Consider the following 21508-nt stretch of genomic DNA (forward strand, 5'->3'; position numbering starts at 1 on the left):
GGGGCGCCCGGGTGGTTCAGTCAGTTGAGTGTCCAAGTTGGGCTCAAGTCATGATCTCGTGGTTCAGGGGTGTGAGTCCCTTGTGGGGCCCTGTGCTCAGAGCCTAGAGCCTGCTTCAAATTCTGTGTCTCCCTCTCTCTCTCTCTCTCTCTCTCTGACCCTCCCTCACTTAGGCTCTGTCTCTGTCTCTCAAAAATAAATAAACATTAAAAAATTTTTTTAAGTAGATCAAGGGTGCCAAATCAAGTAAGTGGATGTCCTGTCATTTTTTTATTTTATGTATTAATAGTCCCTTAGCTTAGGACTTGTACTTAGTACTTTAGGGTAAATATAAAGTTACTCAAATTATTGTTCTCCAGAATGCCATTATAGAATGGATTTTAAATAAAGACCTTGGGGCGCCTGGTGGCTCAGTCAGTTAAGCATCCGACTTCGGTTCAGGTCATGATCTCACGGCTTGTGGGCTCGAGCCCCACATTGGGCTCTGTGCTGACAGCTCAGAGCCCAGAGCCTCCTTCAGATTCTGTCTCCCTCTCTCTGCCCCTCCCCTGCTCATGATCTATCTCTCTTGGTCTCAAAAATAAACATTATAAATAAATAAATAAATAAATAAATAAATAAATAAATAAGACCTTGAGTGTTACTATTGAGAATAAAAATCATTTACCTTGAAATTTTCTGTGATCAGAGTAAACAACTTAGTTGAATTCCCCACAACACAAGCAGTATTTGACATTATTATTTCCAAAGGCGATAGAATTTTGAGTTTAGTGATCACCTAAAATCATTTGAATAAATAATTTCTTAAATGTAAGCTTGGTATTCTCTAAAACCAAACAAGTGACATACTTTTTCTAAGAGATAAGTACTTAAAATAATACATAGTTACACAAAATTACAGCTGTTCTAATTATATATTTGAGTTAAAAAACATATATCTAATAATGATATATTAAGCATTTCTATATAACTACAAATATAAAATATCATAAACATAGGCTATATTTTAAGTCACAATAATTTGTAACAGCTCTAAACTAAAAAATTAATTTGAACTTATCAAATATATATTCCTAAAATAAGATGTTTTAAAATAAATTTTTCTACTCGTTATTTTATCTATCTCCATAAAAAACATACATTCAATAGTGTAACTATGGTGATTTAATCAATATAGTCACACTGGTACAGCTTAGAAGTTGAGCAGTATAGAAACACCGAAGAGAAATACCTGTGTTACAACTTATTCTTTTCACAATATAGTTGCATTTCTTAGAACCATTCTAGACACAGAAATTCTTAATCTGCCAAACATTCCTATTTTTAAAAAAGCTTTTTTTCCTATTTTTTAAAACTGCATAAAAATGTGAAATACCTGCGATAGTGAGCATGCAGTACTAGAATCATTTAGGCTGTCAGGTATATTAAAAAATTAATTACTGGTAGGAAAAGGAAACCTATGTATTGAAAAACCATAAAGAGGAATTAGGGAAAGGAAAAAAGAGGAATAAAATGCTGAAAATAACATTGTGTATATATATATATATATTTTTTTTTTTTTAATAATAGTAATTGGGTCAAATAACTTTTTAGAATATAGAGATTAGAAGCAGATTACTTCCACCTGGTTAAGGGACAGAAATTCCCATGACAATAGGCCAGTGGCCCAAATTAATGATAAGTGATAGGAAGTGAAGGCAAGAAGAGGTTAAATTATGACTGACCTCAAAGACCCATTTCCCGGAACTCTGGAAAATAAAATTCAAATACTGTCCAGTGGAAACAACCCTTTGGAGATGGCATTACTAATATACAATCTTGGGAATGAGACCAGGAATTATTAATTTGAAGATGTTAATTTTAGAAACTAACAGTAATTTGAAATGTTCAAGTAACAGCAAAGCACATTATTTTTAGGACAAAATACATTCAAAAAATTAAAATCAGATGTAAAACAATTTTAACTCAGAGTAACCTACATTGGTGCATTGTAAATTACCTTTATTCTATGAAAAAGTAAACTAATTAGGAAAGCAGTGACTTGAAAATCTGTGTGCTGCTGAGTAAGTCAACCACTTTCTAAGAGTTTAATACCTACCTTCGCATATGTTGTGTTGTCTGCAAACTGAGACAATATAATTTGTGGGCTTTTTAAATCAATACTTGCCATTCCTATTTCACCTCTGGCAAGTCCTCTCCCTTCTACAACAGCTACAATAACTGATGGGGAGTGTATTGATACTGCAGATGAGGATGTAGCTGTTAAAAATTTTGTAAAAAGAAAATGTATAAGCATTAATAGTAGTATTTTCTCATTCTTTCCTCAGAAGATTCCAAGCACCAACTTTAGGACACAGTTATTAATATCCAAGGAAATAACTTTTTGTTCCTCATCAAAAACAACTTTTCACATCCAGACCAAATAAAAATGTTAACTCTCAAAAGTATTTTGCCAAAACTTCAAAATAAGAAGTAAGTTATATATTGCCTTATGTTGCATTTATTGGAATGGAGTTATGAAGGAACACTGAATTTGGGATCAGAAAACCTAGACTATTTATCCTACTCTGTCGTCTAAAAGCTATATGAATTTGAGCAAATTATTTCATAATAAGTAATCAAAAATTACAAGGCATAATGTAATAACTGCCCTGCCCAACTCAAGAGCTGGCTGAAAGAATCAAATGGGTTTATATATATATGAATGCATTTTCTAAAAAATAAAATATTATACAACTATAAACTCCAATTATATGTATTGTGTATTAAATGTGTAATGTTGGATACTTTATTAATGTGTCAAGACTACTCTAAATTCTTTATTTGGATTAATTAATTTGTCACAATTCTATCAAATAGATATCATTATTTACTCCATTTACTTATAAAGAAACTGATGCATGGATGGAACTAGTAGAGTCAGAATTTGCACACAGGCAGCCCGGCTCCAAATCTGATGCTCCTAACCTTTACATATATTACAGATTTTGAAATCTATGCCTTCAAAACAATGAATGTTTAGGTAAGTTGTTTAACCATAATAAAGCTACCATTTCTTCATCTGTAAACCAGAAATACCAAACCTTTTTCACAAAGTTGTTATAAGAATTAAATGCAGTAACATAGAAGGGTTTTTTTGTAAAGCATATGAAATTACTTAAATATGGGACATTATCCATGAATGAAAAAATGTGTAAAATTTTATTGTCAAAAAACAAATTTACCTTTGATTTCCTTGTCAGTCTTTCAATAGACCCTTTTCCCCCTCTTATCCCTTCCTGACCTAGATTCTTTTCTACCCTTCTATTACAATGTCTACAAAATTATCCATTTATGTTATCCGACTCAGTGGTTAACTTAAGAGTTCATTCAAAAATTTATTGTGTCTAGATCTTGAACTGAAAGCCAGCTTATACATTATGATCAAGTTTATATTAGATCTATGAAATCATTTTAAGTTCTGCAATAAAATATGACCTTCCTATTTTTAATTGGAAAATAAAGACTAACTTCCAGTGAAAATTCAGTACACTCAGAAGATACCTCCCTTAAACTTCTAAAAGAATGCTTACACTGTCATGCTGATATAATTAGCATCCTAGTGCCTAAAGCTCTTATTATTTCCTTAAAATGGATCCTTAGAAGTCAATCACTGGAACAAAGGAAAACCACCATTTGTTAAGGATCTCCTATGTATTGTCAGATTTCTTTCAGAATTGTACCGATTTTTTTTAAGTTTATTTAAGTAATCTCTACACTTAATGTGGGGCTCAAACCCACAACCCTGAAATCAAGAGCAACATGCTCTACCAACCAAGTCAGCCAGGTGCCCCTGTACTGATTTTTTCCCCCAATTCCATCAGTAGTATAGGAGATAAACCAATTTTACTGTATATTTACCATTCTTAACTTCAGTAATGGATTAGTAGTAGTAGTAGTAATATTGGGTAATTTAATGGACTGATACTAAATTTGTATTTTTGAAAATTACTATCAAAATTTAACACAAGTTAATATATCCATTTGTTTTCTATTTTTTAAAGAAATTCTTTTTTTTTATTCTGAAGTTTCTTTCCTCCTTTTTTAAAATTAAAAAAAAAATTTTTAATGTTTACTCATTTTTGAGAGAGAAAGAACACTAGCAGGGGAGGGGTAAGAGTTAGGGAGACACAGAATCTGAAGCAGGTTCCAGGCTCTGAGCTGTCAGCACAGAGCCCGACATGGGGCTCAAACCCACAAACTGTGAGATCAGGACCTGAGCCAAAGTCGGACGCTTAACTGAGCCACCCACGTACCCCTCTATATTTTATTTTAAGATATTTGTCCTTATAGAGTTTTTACTAAATTTTAATGTTTTTCATTTATGAGAATTTTATAAATCAATTACAATGATTTATACTTGCTACCAATCTTGATTTGGTATCTCAAAGATTTCTGCTTTTGTATAGATAATCTTTTCCTTAATAATTTCTCCATTGCTTTTTTGCTATGAAACTCCTCTTTCACTGAGACAGTTGATATGCATTATTATTTTATTCTAATTTTTTTTAGCTGTTCTGTTCATTTTGATCTTTCATATGAGCAGAACTTTGAGGAGTACATTTGGTTGTCTACCATGTCTGGAATGAGGTAGAACTGTACCAGAAGTATAGATTTAGACTCATTCATAAGCAGTTGGTAATGATCTAGCTGGGCAGTCAGGGACCTGGAAGGAACAAGATTGGAAGATAATGTCAAGGAAATCTGGGGGAAATGTATGCAGATGGGCCTCTTTAAATGGGCATAAACTCTGAAAATATTTGTGTTTCATGTGAATGCCCACTAAAGGGTATCTAACTAGATGCCCTAGATAATTAAGACTCTCAATTATCAGGTAGACAATGATAAACTCTATGGACTTCAACTAGCCTCTTTTCCCAGCCACCCCAGTGCTTCTTTAATAGACTTATGAACAAAGCAGCCATGGTGTCAAAGATATGCATGGGCTCAACATCATGAACTTCCTCTTAACAAGGCGGACCTGGTCAACCACACTGTCAGTACCTAACCTGCCAACAGAAGAGATAAACATTAAATGCCCTATACAGGGGCGCCTGGGTGGCGCAGTCGGTTAAGCGTCCGACTTCAGCCAGGTCACGATCTCGCGCTCTGTGAGTTCAAGCCCCGGGTCGGGCTCTGGGCTGATGGCTCAGAGCCTGGAGCCTGTTTCCGATTCTGTGTCTCCCTCTCTCTCTGCCCCTCCCCCGTTCATGCTCTGTCTCTCTCTGTCCCAAAAATAAATAAACGTTGAAAAAAAAATTAAAAAAAAAAAATAAATAAATGCCCTATATAGCACCACTCCCCAGTGGGACAGTAAACCAGCTTTTTCTGGCCAATCTGTATCCTCTGCTATTCAATAGGTTCAATATCACCTTCTCCAAGGAGATCTATACCTCAGACTTGGAAATGGCTCCTGGAAAGGGCCTGCTTCCAAGTATGACCTCTTGGGCCTCCTCTCAGCCCTAGGGCACCTAACAGAGTTTTCTTATAACCTATAGTGATTCTTTTATTATAATTTAATAATTCTTTATATTAAATCTCCCTTGTTTAAATCACCATATGGTTCTATCTTCAGATTGGATCCAGATTGCTATAGTCTCTGCCTTCATAGTGCTATAGAGAAAAAAGATAATTAAAATACCCATACTATTAGTAAAATGCAAAGTTAAATGGCAGCACATAGCAGGGAGCCTCAAGCTAATCTTACAGGATCACAGAAAGCTTTCTGAAAGGAATAACATTTAAGCTTAGACTTGAGGAATAAATAAGAGTTGACTATATGAAGAAGAGAAGAAAGAGTTTCTAAGCATAGGAAATACCATGTAAAAGGCCTAAGGGTAAAAGTTTGGGAGTAAAAAATAAATAAATATATATATATACACATATACACACACATATATATATACATATATATGTATATACATATATATACACATATATGTATACACATATATATACATATACACACATATATACATATATATATACATATATATATATATATATATATATATATATATACACAGACACACACATCCTATAAATACTAACCAAAAGAAAAGGAACTGCTAAATTAATAGCAGACAAAATAAAACTTTTAAGGCAAAAACTGTATCTATAGATGAAGACAATCTTTTAATACTAAGATAGAACAATGCTAAATTTTTATGCTCCTATTAAAATAGCTTCTGAGTGCCTGGGTGGCCCAGATGGTTAAGTGTCTCTTTTTTTTTTTTTTTAAGTTCATTTATTTATTTAGAGAGAAAGAGAGCACATGCGGGGGAGGGGAAGGGGCAGCGTGAGAGGGAGAAAGAGAGAATCCCAAGCGGGCTCTGCACCATCAGCACTGAGCCAGCCCAATTCAGGAACTTGAGTCAAAGTGGGATGGACACTTAACTGACTGAGCCACCCAGGCACCCCTTAGTTGGTTAAGTGACTGACTCTTGATCTCAGCTCAGGTCATGATCTTATGGTTGGAGCCCCATGTCTGGTTTTGCCCTACTGCTTAGGATTCTCTCTCTCTCTCTCTCTCTCTCTCTCTCTCTCTCTCTCTCTCTCTCTGCTCTTCCTCTGCTTGTATGCATGTGTGCATGCACTCTCTCTCTCAAAAGAAATTTTAAAAAATAATGAAATAGCTTCAAAATAGGCAAAACAAAATATTAACAGAACTACTAGAGAAAATAGACAAGTCCACAATCATAATGGGAGATTTTAATATACCTCTACAAAAGTCTTTAGTAATACAGACTTAACACAATTAAAGAAATAACCTAATAGGGGCACCTAGCTGTCTCAGTCAGTAGAGCATGCAACTCTTAACCTCAGGGTCATGAGTTCAAGCCCCACGCTGGGCATAGAGCTTAAAAAAAAAAAAAAAAAAGATGACCTAATAGACATATAAACTATACATATTTATAACTGTAAAAGACATTTACAAGTGGAGACAAAATGTTTACTAATGTATAAAATTAAGAACTTCTGTCCATCAAAGAACATCATAAAAAAAGGAGGAAAGAAGAGAAGTCACAAACCTAGGGAAGATATACCCAATAAATGTACTCATCAAAAAGAATATGTATTCTGAATATATATTTAGAATATATAAGGAATTTCTACAAATCTAGAAAATAAAAGTAAAGAAAAATGGGAAAAACACACAGTCATTTCACAAAAAATGAAAGCTAGATGGTCAAAAAGCAACAAAATGTAACCAGCCTCGGGTGCCTGGGTGTCTCATTCAGTTAAGTGTTCAACTCTTGACTTCAGCTCAGATCACCATCTAGAGGTTTGTGAGTTCAAGCCCACATAGGGCACTAGCCCGCTTGGGATTCTCTCTTTCTCTCTCTCTCTGCCCCTTCAGCATGCATGTTCTCTCTTCTCTCTCAAAATAAATAAATAAACTTAAAAAAAAAAAAAAAGGTAATCAGCCTCATTGATAACCAGGAAGATGCCAACTCAAACTACACTTAGGTTGTATCTTACAACTGCTGGACTGGTAAATATTAAGTCTGACAATACAAAATGTTGGAGAGGATGTAAATTAACAAGAACTCTTATACATTGCCAGTAAGAGTGTACCCTGGTAGAAGTACTTAGAAAAACAATTCATCATTATCTTGTAAATACAAACACTATATCCAAGCAATTTCACTGAATGTACCTTAGAGAATGCTTACACATGAAGAAATTAGTTCATCCATTTTCCCCTGAAGAAAATCTAGATTTATATAAAAACTAAAATTTAAGTATAAAAAAAACCCACAGGATGTACTAGCAGGATCAATTTCTAAATTTAAATAAACATCATGTATAAGAGAGTTTTCTCCTTCATTTACTTTTTGTCAGAATAGTTAAAATAATGCAGACCTGGATATATTAACAAATAATATCAGAAACTATGTAGCATTAAATTAACCTCAAATTATGGATAGATGTAAACTGATGTGTTTTTTTTCAGTCATCCATATCAATTACAAATAACTTCAAATGAATTTAACTACCCTAACTTATAAATCTTAAAAGTTTCAAAAGGTCATCTAGGTCAACATTCCACTCATTTTACCTGAATATCCCATTTGTGGTGTCCAACTTTTATAACCTGATCTCTGGGGATTTCCAGCAGACAATGGAGTTTTTAGTATTTGAGGATAATTACTATCTCGTGCAGAAGATGAGCTTGTACCAAAAGTAAAATTTGATGCAAATATGTTTTCTGCATTAGATCTTTTGTTTCCAAAATATGAACCTAAATTTGAAAAATGAAATATCAATTCTTAAAGATTCAGAATTATATACAATGATGTTTTAATCGCTGTAATTTGTATCATGTTCACTTTCTATAAAACTTCATCAGATAACAACTTTATTTTATTTAAAAAAAATTTTTTTTCAACGTTTATTTATTTTTTGGGGGGACAGAGAGAGACAGAGCATGAACGGGGGAGGGGCAGAGAGAGAGGGAGACACAGAATCGGAAACAGGCTCCAGGCTCCGAGCCATCAGCCCAGAGCCTGATGCCGGGCTTGAACTCACGGACCGCGAGATCGTGACCTGGCTGAAGTTGGATGCTTAACCGACTGCGCCACCCAGGCGCCCCAGATAACAACTTTAAAAAAATAGCCAATTATGACAAACTTAATGGCATTAATGATAAATAATCTGGTACTAAAATATAAGGAAAGTGCTTGCTAATGTGCTTCTACAAGCTGAGACTACTCTTGATAAAATCATAAACTACCCTCTTCAAATACACCAGATGTTTACTTTGTATAGCAGTTATGAGACTTCTTTTCTTGGACTGATTTGACTTCATTGAAACTCTCTCCTGCCATGCAAATAGTACAAGAGTTTTAACAATATTTATTTACTTATTTATTTATTTATTTATTTATTTATTTATTTATTTATTTATTTTAGGGGGGGGGGTGAGAGAGAGAGAATCCCAAGTAGTACAAGAGTTTTAACAATATTTATTTATTTATTTATTTATTTATTTATTTATTTTATTTTATTTTTTTATATTTTTTTAGAGGGGGGGTGAGAGAGAGAGAATCCCAAGCAGGCTTGGCACTATCAGCACTGAGCCCGACGTGGGGCTTGATCTCATGAACCCGGAGATCACAATCTGAGCTGAAAGCAAGAGTTGGACACTCAACCAACTGACCCACCCAGGCACCCCCCCAAAAGTTTTAAATTCATTTGGATTCATTTCCCTGTTTGGGAACTTTCCTAGAGTTGTCCGAATATAAATAAGTCGAACTCGCATTGAAGTACATACATTTTTAAACTACTTAAACATATTATTCAACTGAATTAGATGAAACGCTAAATTTAATCTATTTTCAGGGCGCCTGGGTGGCTCAGTTGGTTAAGTAAGCCTCCGACTTCAGCTCAGGTCATGGTCTCGCGATTCTTAGGCTCCAGCTCCGGGTAGGGCTCTGCGTCGGGCTCTGGCTCTGTGCGGACAGCTCAGCTTCGGATTCTGTGTCTCCCTCTCTCTCTGTCTCTCCCCTGTTTGTGCTCTCTCTCTCTCTCAAAAATAAATAAACATTAAATTAAAAAAAATCTATTTTCGTCCTATCCTAGTTTAGGAGCCAAGCGGTTTAGCATTGCTATCACCAAACTCTTGCACAAATTCTCCCATTTGTCATACACTTGGGGCGGGGCATTACACCGTAAGTTATTTCAGTCTTCCTCAGAACTGAGCCATTTACCATTGCGGCCTTGTAATAAAACCAATTTGCCGAGTCCAGTCACTCAGACCCAGCAAATTCCTAGAGCACCCCATTCTCATCCTCCAACCAAATCCCAACGGAACCCTCTCTGTGGTAATCGCCCACCCCCGCCCCCTGAACCTCCAGATACTGCAGACCTCCGGATGACAGGTGACTCCACCCAACCACTCCTTGCCTTGGGCTGGTCGAGTGCGGGGCGGGTGGCCATGGACACTGCTGCTGCTGCTGCTGCTCTGGTCGCCGGCGGCTCCAGACGTGCCCGGAGGTGTGGACGCGGAGGCCTGCGCTGAAGGGCGGCTCTGAGGAGTCTCCTGGAGTCCGAAATTACAGCGACGACCCTGAATTCTAGCCTTTCCCAATGCGGGGGAAGCCGCAGGGGCAGAAGACGAGGTTGACGAGACCTCAGGCCTCAGCATCCTCACGAATCTTTCCAGACAGAAGGTTGGGATTTCTGAGCGCCGTCACCGCCCCGAAGTACGGAAGCGTCGAAGAACAGGGCTGGAGCCCCGTGCGCAGACGCACAGAGCCCCAGCGCGCAGGCGCACCGACCCCAACTTCCCCCATCCACACCTGGGATCCTACCCCCACCGGTGTCCAGTGCCTCCACCTCTCCCAGGATTTGGCTTTGTGGCTTTGAGCTTAATGAGGCACAACTCGGCTGAACCAAATTCTTCAGAGCCCATCGATGTCCATCCAATTTGGTAGCCCCGTTGTTAGTTACCACAGCACTCTATTTTACTAAAGGGGTTTGGTGCTTTTTAACATTTCCCACATACCCTCAAATACGCTTTTGAAATTCTTTTTAAATTTTCAAACTCTCCCTCACTGGACACTCAATGCCTGCTGGTGGAGACAAATTCAGTTTTCAGCCTAACATTGCTTCTATAGCAAAACACAGAAAAGTGCCACGAACCTCCTACAGCTTCAGTATCCACAAGGCTGATCACAAGATTGCCCTTCACCCATTAAGCACAGAACTATATACACAGCGCCCTAAGAACCAGGTCAAAAAAGATGAGCTCTCTCCCACAGTTCTCTATTTTTCATACCGTAGGTATGAATTAGTTAAGAACAGACTATACAAATCCAAGCTCTAGCTTTGCAACAAATGACTTTCAGGGCCTTTTACTTTTCTTGACTATGGAAATAGTACCAACTTCATAGAGAAGCTAGGATTGAGAAAATACTCTGGATACTATTAGAAGATACTTAAAAACATTGCTAAACAGGGGCACCTGGGTGGCTCAGTGCTGACAGCTCAGAGCCTGGAGCCTGCTTCAGATTCCGTGTCTCCGTCTTCTCTGCCCCTCCCCTGCTGGTGCTCTCTCAAAAATAAACGTGAAAAACATTTAAATATTACTAAACATAGCATTTAAGTACAGACTTGTGACATCACTGTTGTACACCTGAAACTAATGCAACATTATGTAAAAACTGATTTCAGGCAGCTGTTCCCTCAATAAATCAGGTGTTTACAGCCTAGTTCACCCACAGTTCCAATGGCACCATTTAAATATTATGTTCTATCCAATTTCAAACTTTCAGAACAATCAAAATAGTGGCAATTCATCCTAAACTCTTCAAATTAGCTGTCAAAATAGTTTCATTTCAACAATCTCATGTTAAGCACCTTTTCTTCAAAATGTTAAAAATGGACATTGGTGAATGAGGTCTAAGTGAACCATCACTTTCACTCTACCTCCAAAGTGGGGCTTGAACTCACAAGAGTGCCATGCTCTACCGACTGAGCCAGCCAGGAACCCCACTAATCCTTATTCTTAAAAGGACTATTAATATAGAATATTGCCAACATGCTTGAGAAAATTTCAACTTCCATACTTCATTTTCACCAAGAATGTAAAACTCACAGAGAATACTCATCTGTGCTTATGTTTCTGAAAATACAGGTTCAAAAAATATTGTGGCAACTATCAACTTCCATTTCCTTGAAGGCCAACAATTCCTTGGGAATAGCTGGCACTGTGACATAAAATCATAAAAAGTAAGAGTAAAGTATATTCAAATTGCAATCCTATACCTAAATTACTTTGTGACCAATTCAGAGTAGCCATAAACTTATGAAACAGTCCCAAATTTCAAAAGCCATTTATTCTTGTGCATCTTTTAATTCATATATGGATGGGTTTATCAATTTTTATTAACATTCACATTCTCATTGACATAGACCAATTTACATTAGCCATTATTATATAACATGAAAGAAGCACATGAAAAACATCAAGTAGAACACAATACTTCTTTAAATAGTTCTTTAAACTGAGCTTGCTGTTAAGGAAACATACAAATAAATACACTGAAGCAGAAACAAATAATTGTACTCAGAATAATAGCATTGCAGAAGGTAATCTAAAGCTGATACAATAAAGATCTTTATTTTACATTATGTATAAGTACATAATTAATATTCATATACAAAATAGTAACACAGCTTTTAAGTCTGATAAGCACTTTAAGCACATTAAGTTTGATAAGCACTTTTGTTAAGATAGCAAAACTATACTAAGCAATGTCTCACTGTCTAGCTCACTAGTTCAGGCTGAACATTCACTCTCCGAAGTACTTCTTCAGGCATGCAGAAAACAGGACTAACAGGTTTGATCTGTTCTTCTCCCAAAAGTGACAATCCAGCAATTCCAAATAAAGTATGAAAAGGATCCACCTATTTAAAAAATAAGAATTTATAAAGTATTACAAACGAAAACTTCTGAAACTCTACTTCCGAACAAGTTATACTGGATCCCATTGTATTTTACTTTAATAAATGCTTAATTCTTCTAAAACAAAAGTGATGGGGGTGCCTGGGTGGCTCAGTTAAATGTCCAACTTCAGCTCAGCTCATATCTCACAGCTGGGGAGTTTGAGCCCCATGTTGGGCTCCGTGCTGACAGCTCAGAGCCTGGAGCCTGGTTGGGATTGTTCTATCTCCCTCTCCCTCTCAAAAACAAAAACAAATAAATAAATAAAATAAAATATGTATGTATAAAATAAAAATGATGGCTTCAAATTCTGTTTTTAACACAGGACCTTCACCATACACTACTTTTCTTGACAAGTGATAAGAAATTTCTGTACACTTGTTTTATATCATCTGTTCTCAAATTAAAATTATCAGAAGGGTATCTATCCTACTTTGCATACTATCCCACTTCCATGTCTGGAAATGCCTGGAAACGTAAAAGTAACTCAAAGCAACATTGAAAATGTAACTAACAAGATGTCAGAAATATACTTGCCATATCTCCTGGTCGATCTGCAAATCCTCCTGTTTCTTCATCTTGACATGCTAAAATGAAACTTCGCAGTTTCTCTCTATCAATCCAATGAAGCCTTCCAATTATCTTTAGGGAAGCCAACACCCACCATGAATAGCATACATCTGGTAACTAGGAGAAAAAAAAAAAGCCACAAGAGAATTGCCACAATTTTATTCTCTAGTCCAAACATGGGGTGGGGGAGGATTAGAATTAAAGATAATCTTTAGAATTAAAGTTAATCACTGGAAAACAAACATTTCAATCCAGATACCCATGCTAAAAGTTTCAGAGCTTTGTTACTCAGTGAAAACTATACCTGTACCTCTATTTTATATGCAAAGAATGCCCCTTATGCTAATGTTATGATATACCTGCTTAAAGACAGTCTAAAGCCCAGTTCCTCAAAATATGGGTCACTTGGGTTTAAAAAACGCAGAACATCTCACCTTCAATTGAAGAATCATTTCAACAAAATCAGTGGGTGATTCATAGGTGTATTAAAAGCTCTCCTACACTAAGTGTAGATTCCTGGCAATCCCCACCCTGACCCATTTTAATAACCCAAAAATAATAATGCCTTATTATTTTTGGTCAAAAATCCAGCTAGCTACAGTCTTTGAGTTATTATCTAGACTACAATGTTTTGTTTTGTTTTTTTAAGCTTTATTATTTATTTTTGAGAGAGAAAGCACGAGTCAGAAAAGGAGAGGGAAAGGGAAAGAAAGAGGAAGAGAATCCCAAGCAGGCTCTGCACTATTAGCAGATCCCTATGTGGGGTTTGACCCCATGAACTATGAGATCATGACCGGAGCCGAAGTTGGATGCTTAACCAAATGACCCATGCAAGCACCCCAAAAGATTTTATATGCATAAATGGTTTTTATAATACACAAGTCTTACAATTTGCTTTTCAGGATAATTACATAGTTGCAGTAAGACTGTATGTCCTACAATGCTAAAAACATTTGCTATCTGGCGCTTCCAGACCCAATTTAGAGAATGTGTGATAACTAAAAAGAAATGCAAACTATGAAGGAAAGCTGGATTCCCTTCCCTCCAAATCAAAATGTCAAAAATTGGGTTTTTCTTTTAAAAAATTTAATAAAGGTTTTAAATGAAAACTTTGTAGGATTTTTAAAAATCATTGATTTTCTAAGTTACTTGTCCTTTCACCCACTAAGTAGACATGGAGATTTCTACACAAGATACAGGTGTTCACTTAATAGCCCTCCTTGGGGGGGCACCTAGGTGGCTCAGTTAAGTGTCCAACTTCAGCTTAAGTCACAATCTCAGAGTTCGTGACTTTGAGCCCAGTATCAGGCTCTGTGCTGACAGCTCAGAGCCTGGATGGAGACTGCTTCGGATTCTGTGTCTCCCCCTCTCTTGTAGCCTCCCCACCCCACCCCCCAAAATAAACATTAAAAGAATTTAAACACAGTAGCCCTCTTTGGGTCCCAGATACAAACAAAACTTTTAATGCATGACTGATTTTCCTTGGTATAGGTCTAGAACTAAAAGTTTAAAGAAATAGCTACATTTCTATCCCTGGAAAATACAAGGCCTTCAGGATAGGGAAAAAGACCCTTTAAGAATTCATATAGTAAGTCTAAATACAAATATACTTTAAAGCTAAGAGTTATTTGCCATTTTTTTTTTTGTTTTCCCTCAGATTCTACTTCAGGATAGGGAAGACTGAAGACAGCATCAGAAATTAGCATACACATCTTTTCTTCAAGAGTCTTTTAAATGGATACCTTAATAAGTATCTCAACTCTAATTTCTTGCCAAGGGCATTTTTTTAGGACGTACAACTGAAAATTTTCAATGGGGATGGAAAGACAAGCTCATTAACAATTTACAAAAAGCTATAATAATAAAGCTACTAGAACACAGTATATCTGATGAAACTATACCTTCTCTGGCCTTCCATTGAGTCCACCTGATGGTAACTGTCGTTCACAAAGCCACCAACCGAGTAAATCAGAATTTACTTGATGCAACTGGCTAGTAATAGCCAGAAATCCTGTGCAACAATAGATCTAAAATTACAGACATAAAGTACATGTATATAATAATTTTTCAATAGTAATAGTGATAAAAACTACTCAAGTAAAAAGCCAATTTATGTCTAAAAACTTGGTTTCTATTAAAAAGTTAGAATTGCAAACATGTAAATATCACCTAACTACCTGAACAAATCCAAACATACTAATTCTAGGATCCAATTCTGCGATGAAATACTATTGTCAAAATTTCTTCATGGCTAAAAGCCAATTTTTTTCCCCAAGATTTTATTTTTAAGTAATCTCTATACCCAACATGAGGCTCAAACTCACAACTCCATGATCACAAGTCACATGCTCTATGGACAGAGAGCTAGCTAGGTGCCCCTAAAAAGCAAGTTTTATTTGACAACTATTTACAGATACAATGTACAACAGTACAAATACTCTTTACAAACACAATTTGCCTCTCTGGCACAAGCAAATAGGTGTTCAGGAGAGGTGGGGAACAGGATGCTAGAACATACTACTGTAAAAATGCCTTCCTTTATCTGCATTTAAGCAATTCTTATGTAAAATCCCACATTATAGTATATTTAACTTCATTCACATTTAACAGACACAAACTGCTATTAATATTTTAGCAGTTTACCACACTAGTTATCCCTTCAAAGTTGACAATTTTAATCCACATTAATAAATTACCTGTCCAGCATGGGATTCAGAACCTGGCCTGCAACCAAATCCACCATCAAAGTTCATACACGATAAAACAAATTCAATTGCTTTTTCCACATTAATAGCATCTAACTTCCCCTACAAACAGAAAAAAAAAATAAGCCTATTAGATTCCAGAATAATCATGGGCACTTAATTATTCCAATACAATATTCAAAACTTACCAACAGGGCCAAAGTTGCCACCGCACAAAAAGAGAATCTTGTATCAATTTCTCCTAAAAGAAAATGGAATCAAATCAAAACATAAGTGCTACCAGAAGAACCTGACCCTAATATATAATGCAGGTTAACTAACAAACTGCAAAGCTACCACAGTTAAATTTCCAAGAGTGCAAGCTTAATATTTACTTTTTGGACACTAGGAGGAATGCTAAATCTGAAACAAAATCACTTCTGAGGAAACCAGTAACTAGAAAATAGTTTTGTCAAAAATACAGCAACTTATCTAAAGTTGCTTAGAATGCCCAGAAAGGGAAGATAACTAACACAGAACCAAAAGGACTATTCAATTTCTAATAATGACAATGAACTTACCCTATTATATAAAAGTGCATTTTCACATCCCATGAAGCAGCTGGTCTCTCCGGCCTGCACTGTATTCAGCCCTAAAGCAGAGATTATCTACATTTATCAAATATAGTACTATGTACTATTCCCTCCCTCCACTCAAATATCCAGTAAGTTTGTAAAGTTTTTTGACTATTTTTCCCTTGCCAGTAAATAGTTTGAAAAAAACTTTACAAAGTCACCAAATACTGGGGAAAAAAATTTCACCTACCTCATCTTTTAGACTGGCCCCCTCTGTTCCAGTTCTCCTGTATGCTGATATAACTACACAGTGCATGCTGGAACTTCCAGCAGACCATTTAACTTCAGTTAGACCAGCTGCTTAGTGGGACCTGAAAAGATCAAAAACTTAAAAGTCTCCTTATAATAATTAGCAAAGTCTCCAATTCATTGTACTTAAAATTTTTCAACAAAGTTTATCACTACAATCAACACCAAAACAGAATTTAAAATTGGTTATTTTGGGTAGCATGGCTTAGAATGACATTACCCCAAATATCTCCAGCAAAAGAACCATCTTCTTTCTGTAGACTCTGAACATATTCCACAACTTTATTTACATCAATAACATTAATACTATCATATAGAGTAAGAATCTGTAACAAAAACAAAACATGTTAAGTAAATACCTCTTCAACACTGCTAAGTTTGTTCTGATGTTTTCCTCAATGACATTTTAAATTGTTAAGCAAACATGTCCTTTTGTCTATGCATACTGCAAATCTGCAGGCTATCTTCTATTATGCCACAGGCTTTATCAACAAACCCAAATTGGTAACATAAAGCATTCATCCCCTACACACAAACTATACCTTAGCATTCTAAGACCTTTAAATATACTAACTATTTAAACCCCTAATTGTGCATTTTCACTAATATGAAAATCAACATTTAACTCTACCTGGAGATTTTCAAATTATTTACATATAACAAAGATAAACATTTTACCATTCAAGGTCTCAGTGGAATTTTACTATTTACATCAACTTTGGATTCAGCTAATACATGCCATCACATCATTGACCTTGTAGAATACAGGCTTCATTTGAAAAGAGAAACTTGTTTGACATAGACATCAATTTTGTCATACTCCTAATACCCAATTTTTGCGTTCTCAAGTAAGAAAATACACTGCCAAGACTGTTAAATTTTAATAAATATTTACCTGGACAGCACTTAGAGTGTACAAAAGATGAGGATCATGTCCGATACTAGCACTTATTCCACCACACTCGTGTTGACATGACTTAATAAATGTCAGAATTTCTTCTCTATTCATCCGATGTAGTTGTCCCATGAGATCCATTACAGTCAGACCCCAATAGATACCACTCATTCTCAAATACTCAGACATACAGTATTCCTAAAATACACAATGACTTTAATGTGCCAGTTTGAACTGATGCAGGGTAAAAGTGATGGAACATACAAAGCTAACTAACCACACATACTGTTTAATTCAGTTGATCCTAACATCATCAGTATTGATTTTAAATTTGTGGCTCTCAAATTTGGTGGGGGGACAGTATCTGAGAGGCATATGATAAATTCACCTGTGACTGACAATACAAACAGGACTTCAATCTCTCCTAAGAGCCAACCAGAAGTAGAAGTGAAAAATATACCAACCATTTTCAAATTTGGGGAAAATATTTCTTTCAGAGTACTTAACATCGTTATTTATTAGACATCTATCCCATTGATATATGGAATATGTACAAAGCCCATCTATTACCTATTAGTTACTGATACAACTACTTGAAAACCAAAATGGCCAAAGCATGCAAAAGATAAAATAGCCAACAGCTCATCAAAGAAAAATAAAAACTGGTAGACAGAGAGTCCACCGATGTTATTACATACTAAAATTTTGAATCAGGTGAGTGGTCTTAGTTTGCTGTGAACCCAAATTCAGGGTTTAAATAATAGGTTGGTAAGCACTAGATTAAAAAGGCAGGGATAAGTTAAGACTTAATCCTTGAGTCATCCAGGGAAAAGATAAACATGGTCCTTAACAACTCCATAATGAGGTTATGAGAACTTAAGTCACAAATTCATCAAAACTAGCCAAGATGGTCCATTCAATTGTTGTCTGGATACTACTAGGAAAAATATTTACTTTGAGTTGTATGTTACTCAACGTTTCTGAGATCGTCCCAGAGAGGAAAACTATTCAAGGTTTTGAAACTTAGGGTAAGGACTTTTTCAAGGTCTCAGCGTAATTCTAGAGCTAAAGTATTATTACACATCAGCCATATACTCAGGTAATACATGCCAACACATCACTGACCTTGAAAGTAATACCCACAAAGTACAAATCTCTTTTGTACCTCAAACCTCTTACAAATCTAGGCAGGTGGTAATCTATTTTGTCTGCCAAATCTTCTAAGAACCATCGTTAATGCTGATGTACTCTCAACCTGATGTCCAAAGGCACACTGAATGCACCTCAGAGAGGGATCTTCAGTGCTTTGGCGTGCAGGAGTTACCATTTTTAAGAAACATGGGCCATTACTGACCTACTGACTGCTTATGCATTATAGATTCACTTCAAAATAAATTTCCAACGTAAAATCATATACATACATAATCGTCTTTCTTTGAGCCATAGGATGCAATATAATCTGCATGCTTCTCTAACAAGAGGGTGTCAGGTGCATCTGATTTGATAGTAACATCCTTCTGCGGTGTGCCCTTTCAAAACAAAAAAGCAGTGATTTCATAACTGTTCTTATTTTAATACTTGACCCCAGTTTGTATATTCAACATACATTTGAATTTTTCACTTTGATTTCATCTTGCCACACAAAAACTGTAAGCACTAAAGCCGTGGTAAGATTCGGGTAATTTTTCAGGTCTCAGAGTAATTCTAGAGCTAACGTAGTAATAATCAACTTCGGATTCAGAATACATGCCAGCTCATCATTGACCCAAAAAATTATTACCCATATCTGCTGTTGCTTACCGTTCACTTAAGACTTTTAAGTAAAATAAACACCACAGAAAATCCAAGCTTATCAATTCAGGCCAACTGAAGGTTTACATGTAGCAGTAAGTTGAAGCATAAATATATATATACCTAGCGTATAATTTGCAGTTAAGTTCTTTAATGAAATTTTACTAATCCTAGAAATTCAGGTTTCAGAGCCACCTCTACACGCTCCAAAGATTATTCAATTTATCAAGGAAATATTTCCTTTAGCCTCATCTTTTCCAGCTTTTTAGTCTTAGTTTCTTCATTTGCAGCAAGCTCTCAGGAAATGAGGACGTTGCTCCAGTTCCTGCACTTCTGATCTAGCTCATTGTGATCGAGACAGCACTACCTCATTGTTAAGTAGGTCATGACGTAGATTACCAAAAAAGAATTTAGTGAATTTCCACCAGATCCCGCCTAAAATTTACATCTTCAAAGAGACCATACCAGTAATGACTCTACAGATTTTGAGCCATACAATATTAAGAAAGGAAACAGGAACCACCAACTGGCGCGGCTTTTTGAGCGATTAAGAAATCGGGCCGTCGGACCTTGAGGCCTGCCTCTTAGGAAGAAGCCTAGATAAAATTAGAAGCCGTAATTGAGCCCGCGAGATCTGCAGAAAACGCTGAGTAATACTTCACCCTCTCCTAGCCCTAAAGAAACCTTGTAAGGCCCGTATCTCAAGCTAACCATTCTCTAATACTTGCGAAAATACCCTAAGGTAACTGAGCCGCTCGGTATCATTCCACCTGCACTGCACCCGAGCACCAAACCAAAACGCAACCTCACTCACCATGTCTGAGACCGAAAAGAGAACGCGGGTCGGTTCCTGGGGAGAGTTAGGCGGCACGCGCCTGCGCAGAAGCATCCCTTAGGTCCCTTCTGAGCACCAGCATAGCTGACCACACTTGAGCCTGTAGGATGATGGACCCTTTGCGTGGCTGCTCTAGGACCCTGACGACTGCTCATAGCTGTCCTCGCTGCCTGAGCCCAAATTCTTTGGCGCCCGTTTCTTCGTCCCATAAACATCTCGATTTGTCTAAAAGTTTTAAGTAATGTTTAAATATCTAAATTACTTGTAAGAAATCATTTGATTTTGACGTTCTTTGAACTCTGAAGAGCTGAAGTAGCTGGTAATTAGTAGAGTTCTTGCGCGTAGTAAGTATTCAATAAACGTTTTTTGAGTAAATGTTAATGAAATAAATGTTCACATTTCCCTCCTGTTTGCCTTCGTACCGGATGCGACTCACTCGCCTACTCCCTTCTCTTCTTCAGGAAGTGCTAACAGTTGGAAAGCTTTGTAAATTACTTTTGAAAAAGAAAACACTCGTTCCTATCACAAGCTTTCCACTAAATTCAGATTTGCTAGGGGTGTTATTGCAGCTGTTTTCGTTTGTGCTTTCTTAGGTCGTTCATACTTTGGCATTTTGAGCACCCATTAGAAAATATTGGCCCCCATACCCTTACAATTTATTACCTTCAGTAACGATTTGGAGAAGAGTTCCTGACAACAATGGGCTATCAATATAATGGGCTATCAGTAATTGAGAGTGTTGAATCTGCTATAATGGTAGATTTCATTATTTCTCCCGGCAATTCCATTGATACTCCCATGTATGTTTGAGGCTACTTTATTTTTTTTTTTATTTTTTTTCAACGTTTTTATTTATTTTTGGGACAGAGAGAGACAGAGCATGAACGGGGGAGGGGCAGAGAGAGAGGGAGACACAGAATCGGAAACAGGCTCCAGGCTCTGAGCCATCCGCCCAGAGCCTGACGGGGGACCTGAGATCGTGACCTGGCTGAAGTCGGACGCTTAACCGACTGCGCCACCCAGGCGCCCCTGAGGCTACTTTATTAAATGCATGTAAGTTTAGCATCTATTTCTGGTGGGTTGAGCCTTTTACCATTAAGTGATGACTGTCTCTAGCCCTAAAACTTTTTATCTTAAAAAGTCTTCCCTAAGTATTAATGTGATTTCGCCAGCTTTCTTTTGCTTCTAAGTCAGATCGGGGAGGGATGTAGAGGGAAGGAAACCAAGGAAGAGAGGGAGAGGTCACACTTCCTGGGAAAAGCAATGCTCAAAGTAGGAATAATGCAAGCATCAGATCCAAAAAGTAACATTCAGATTGAGTCCATAACTGCTGAAAAAATGAAGAACAAGCCTCATTTC

General features: G+C 36.6%; 2 protein-coding genes and 3 non-coding genes across 5 annotated transcripts in view; all 5 read right to left on the bottom strand.

Moving 5' to 3' along the window:
- MSH4 (mutS homolog 4) overlaps positions 1–10228 on the bottom strand; it is a 76662-nt gene extending 66434 nt beyond the window's left edge. Inside the window, exons 1-4 of the mRNA XM_047869561.1 lie at positions 9949–10228; positions 8102–8284; positions 2099–2259; positions 668–778 (exon numbers count right to left, since the gene is read on the bottom strand). Coding sequence (XP_047725517.1) covers positions 668–778; positions 2099–2259; positions 8102–8284; positions 9949–10189 — 696 coding nt within the window. The 5' untranslated portion in view covers positions 10190–10228. The remainder of the gene's footprint in view (positions 1–667; positions 779–2098; positions 2260–8101; positions 8285–9948) is intronic.
- A 1635-nt stretch (positions 10229–11863) lies between these two features.
- RABGGTB (Rab geranylgeranyltransferase subunit beta) lies at positions 11864–20967 on the bottom strand. Its single transcript, XM_047869558.1, is given in 10 exon segments — positions 11864–12453; positions 13028–13177; positions 14962–15087; positions 15757–15867; positions 15954–16006; positions 16849–16954; positions 17524–17721; positions 18945–19052; positions 20129–20172; positions 20175–20967. Coding segments are annotated over 10 exon segments (1227 nt in total). The 5' UTR covers positions 20365–20967; the 3' UTR covers positions 11864–12312.
- LOC125174272 (small nucleolar RNA SNORD45) lies at positions 17312–17383 on the bottom strand. The gene has a single exon (XR_007155386.1). It is a non-coding gene; the product is annotated as a small nucleolar RNA SNORD45 (small nucleolar RNA).
- On the bottom strand, positions 18566–18649 carry LOC125174270 (small nucleolar RNA SNORD45). Its single transcript, XR_007155384.1, has one exon. It is a non-coding gene; the product is annotated as a small nucleolar RNA SNORD45 (small nucleolar RNA).
- On the bottom strand, positions 19211–19289 carry LOC125174271 (small nucleolar RNA SNORD45). The gene has a single exon (XR_007155385.1). It is a non-coding gene; the product is annotated as a small nucleolar RNA SNORD45 (small nucleolar RNA).
- Positions 20968–21508: the final 541 nt, after the last annotated feature.

This window comes from Prionailurus viverrinus, chromosome C1, assembly GCF_022837055.1.
Source record: "Prionailurus viverrinus isolate Anna chromosome C1, UM_Priviv_1.0, whole genome shotgun sequence".
NCBI classification, from domain to species: Eukaryota; Metazoa; Chordata; class Mammalia; order Carnivora; family Felidae; genus Prionailurus; species Prionailurus viverrinus.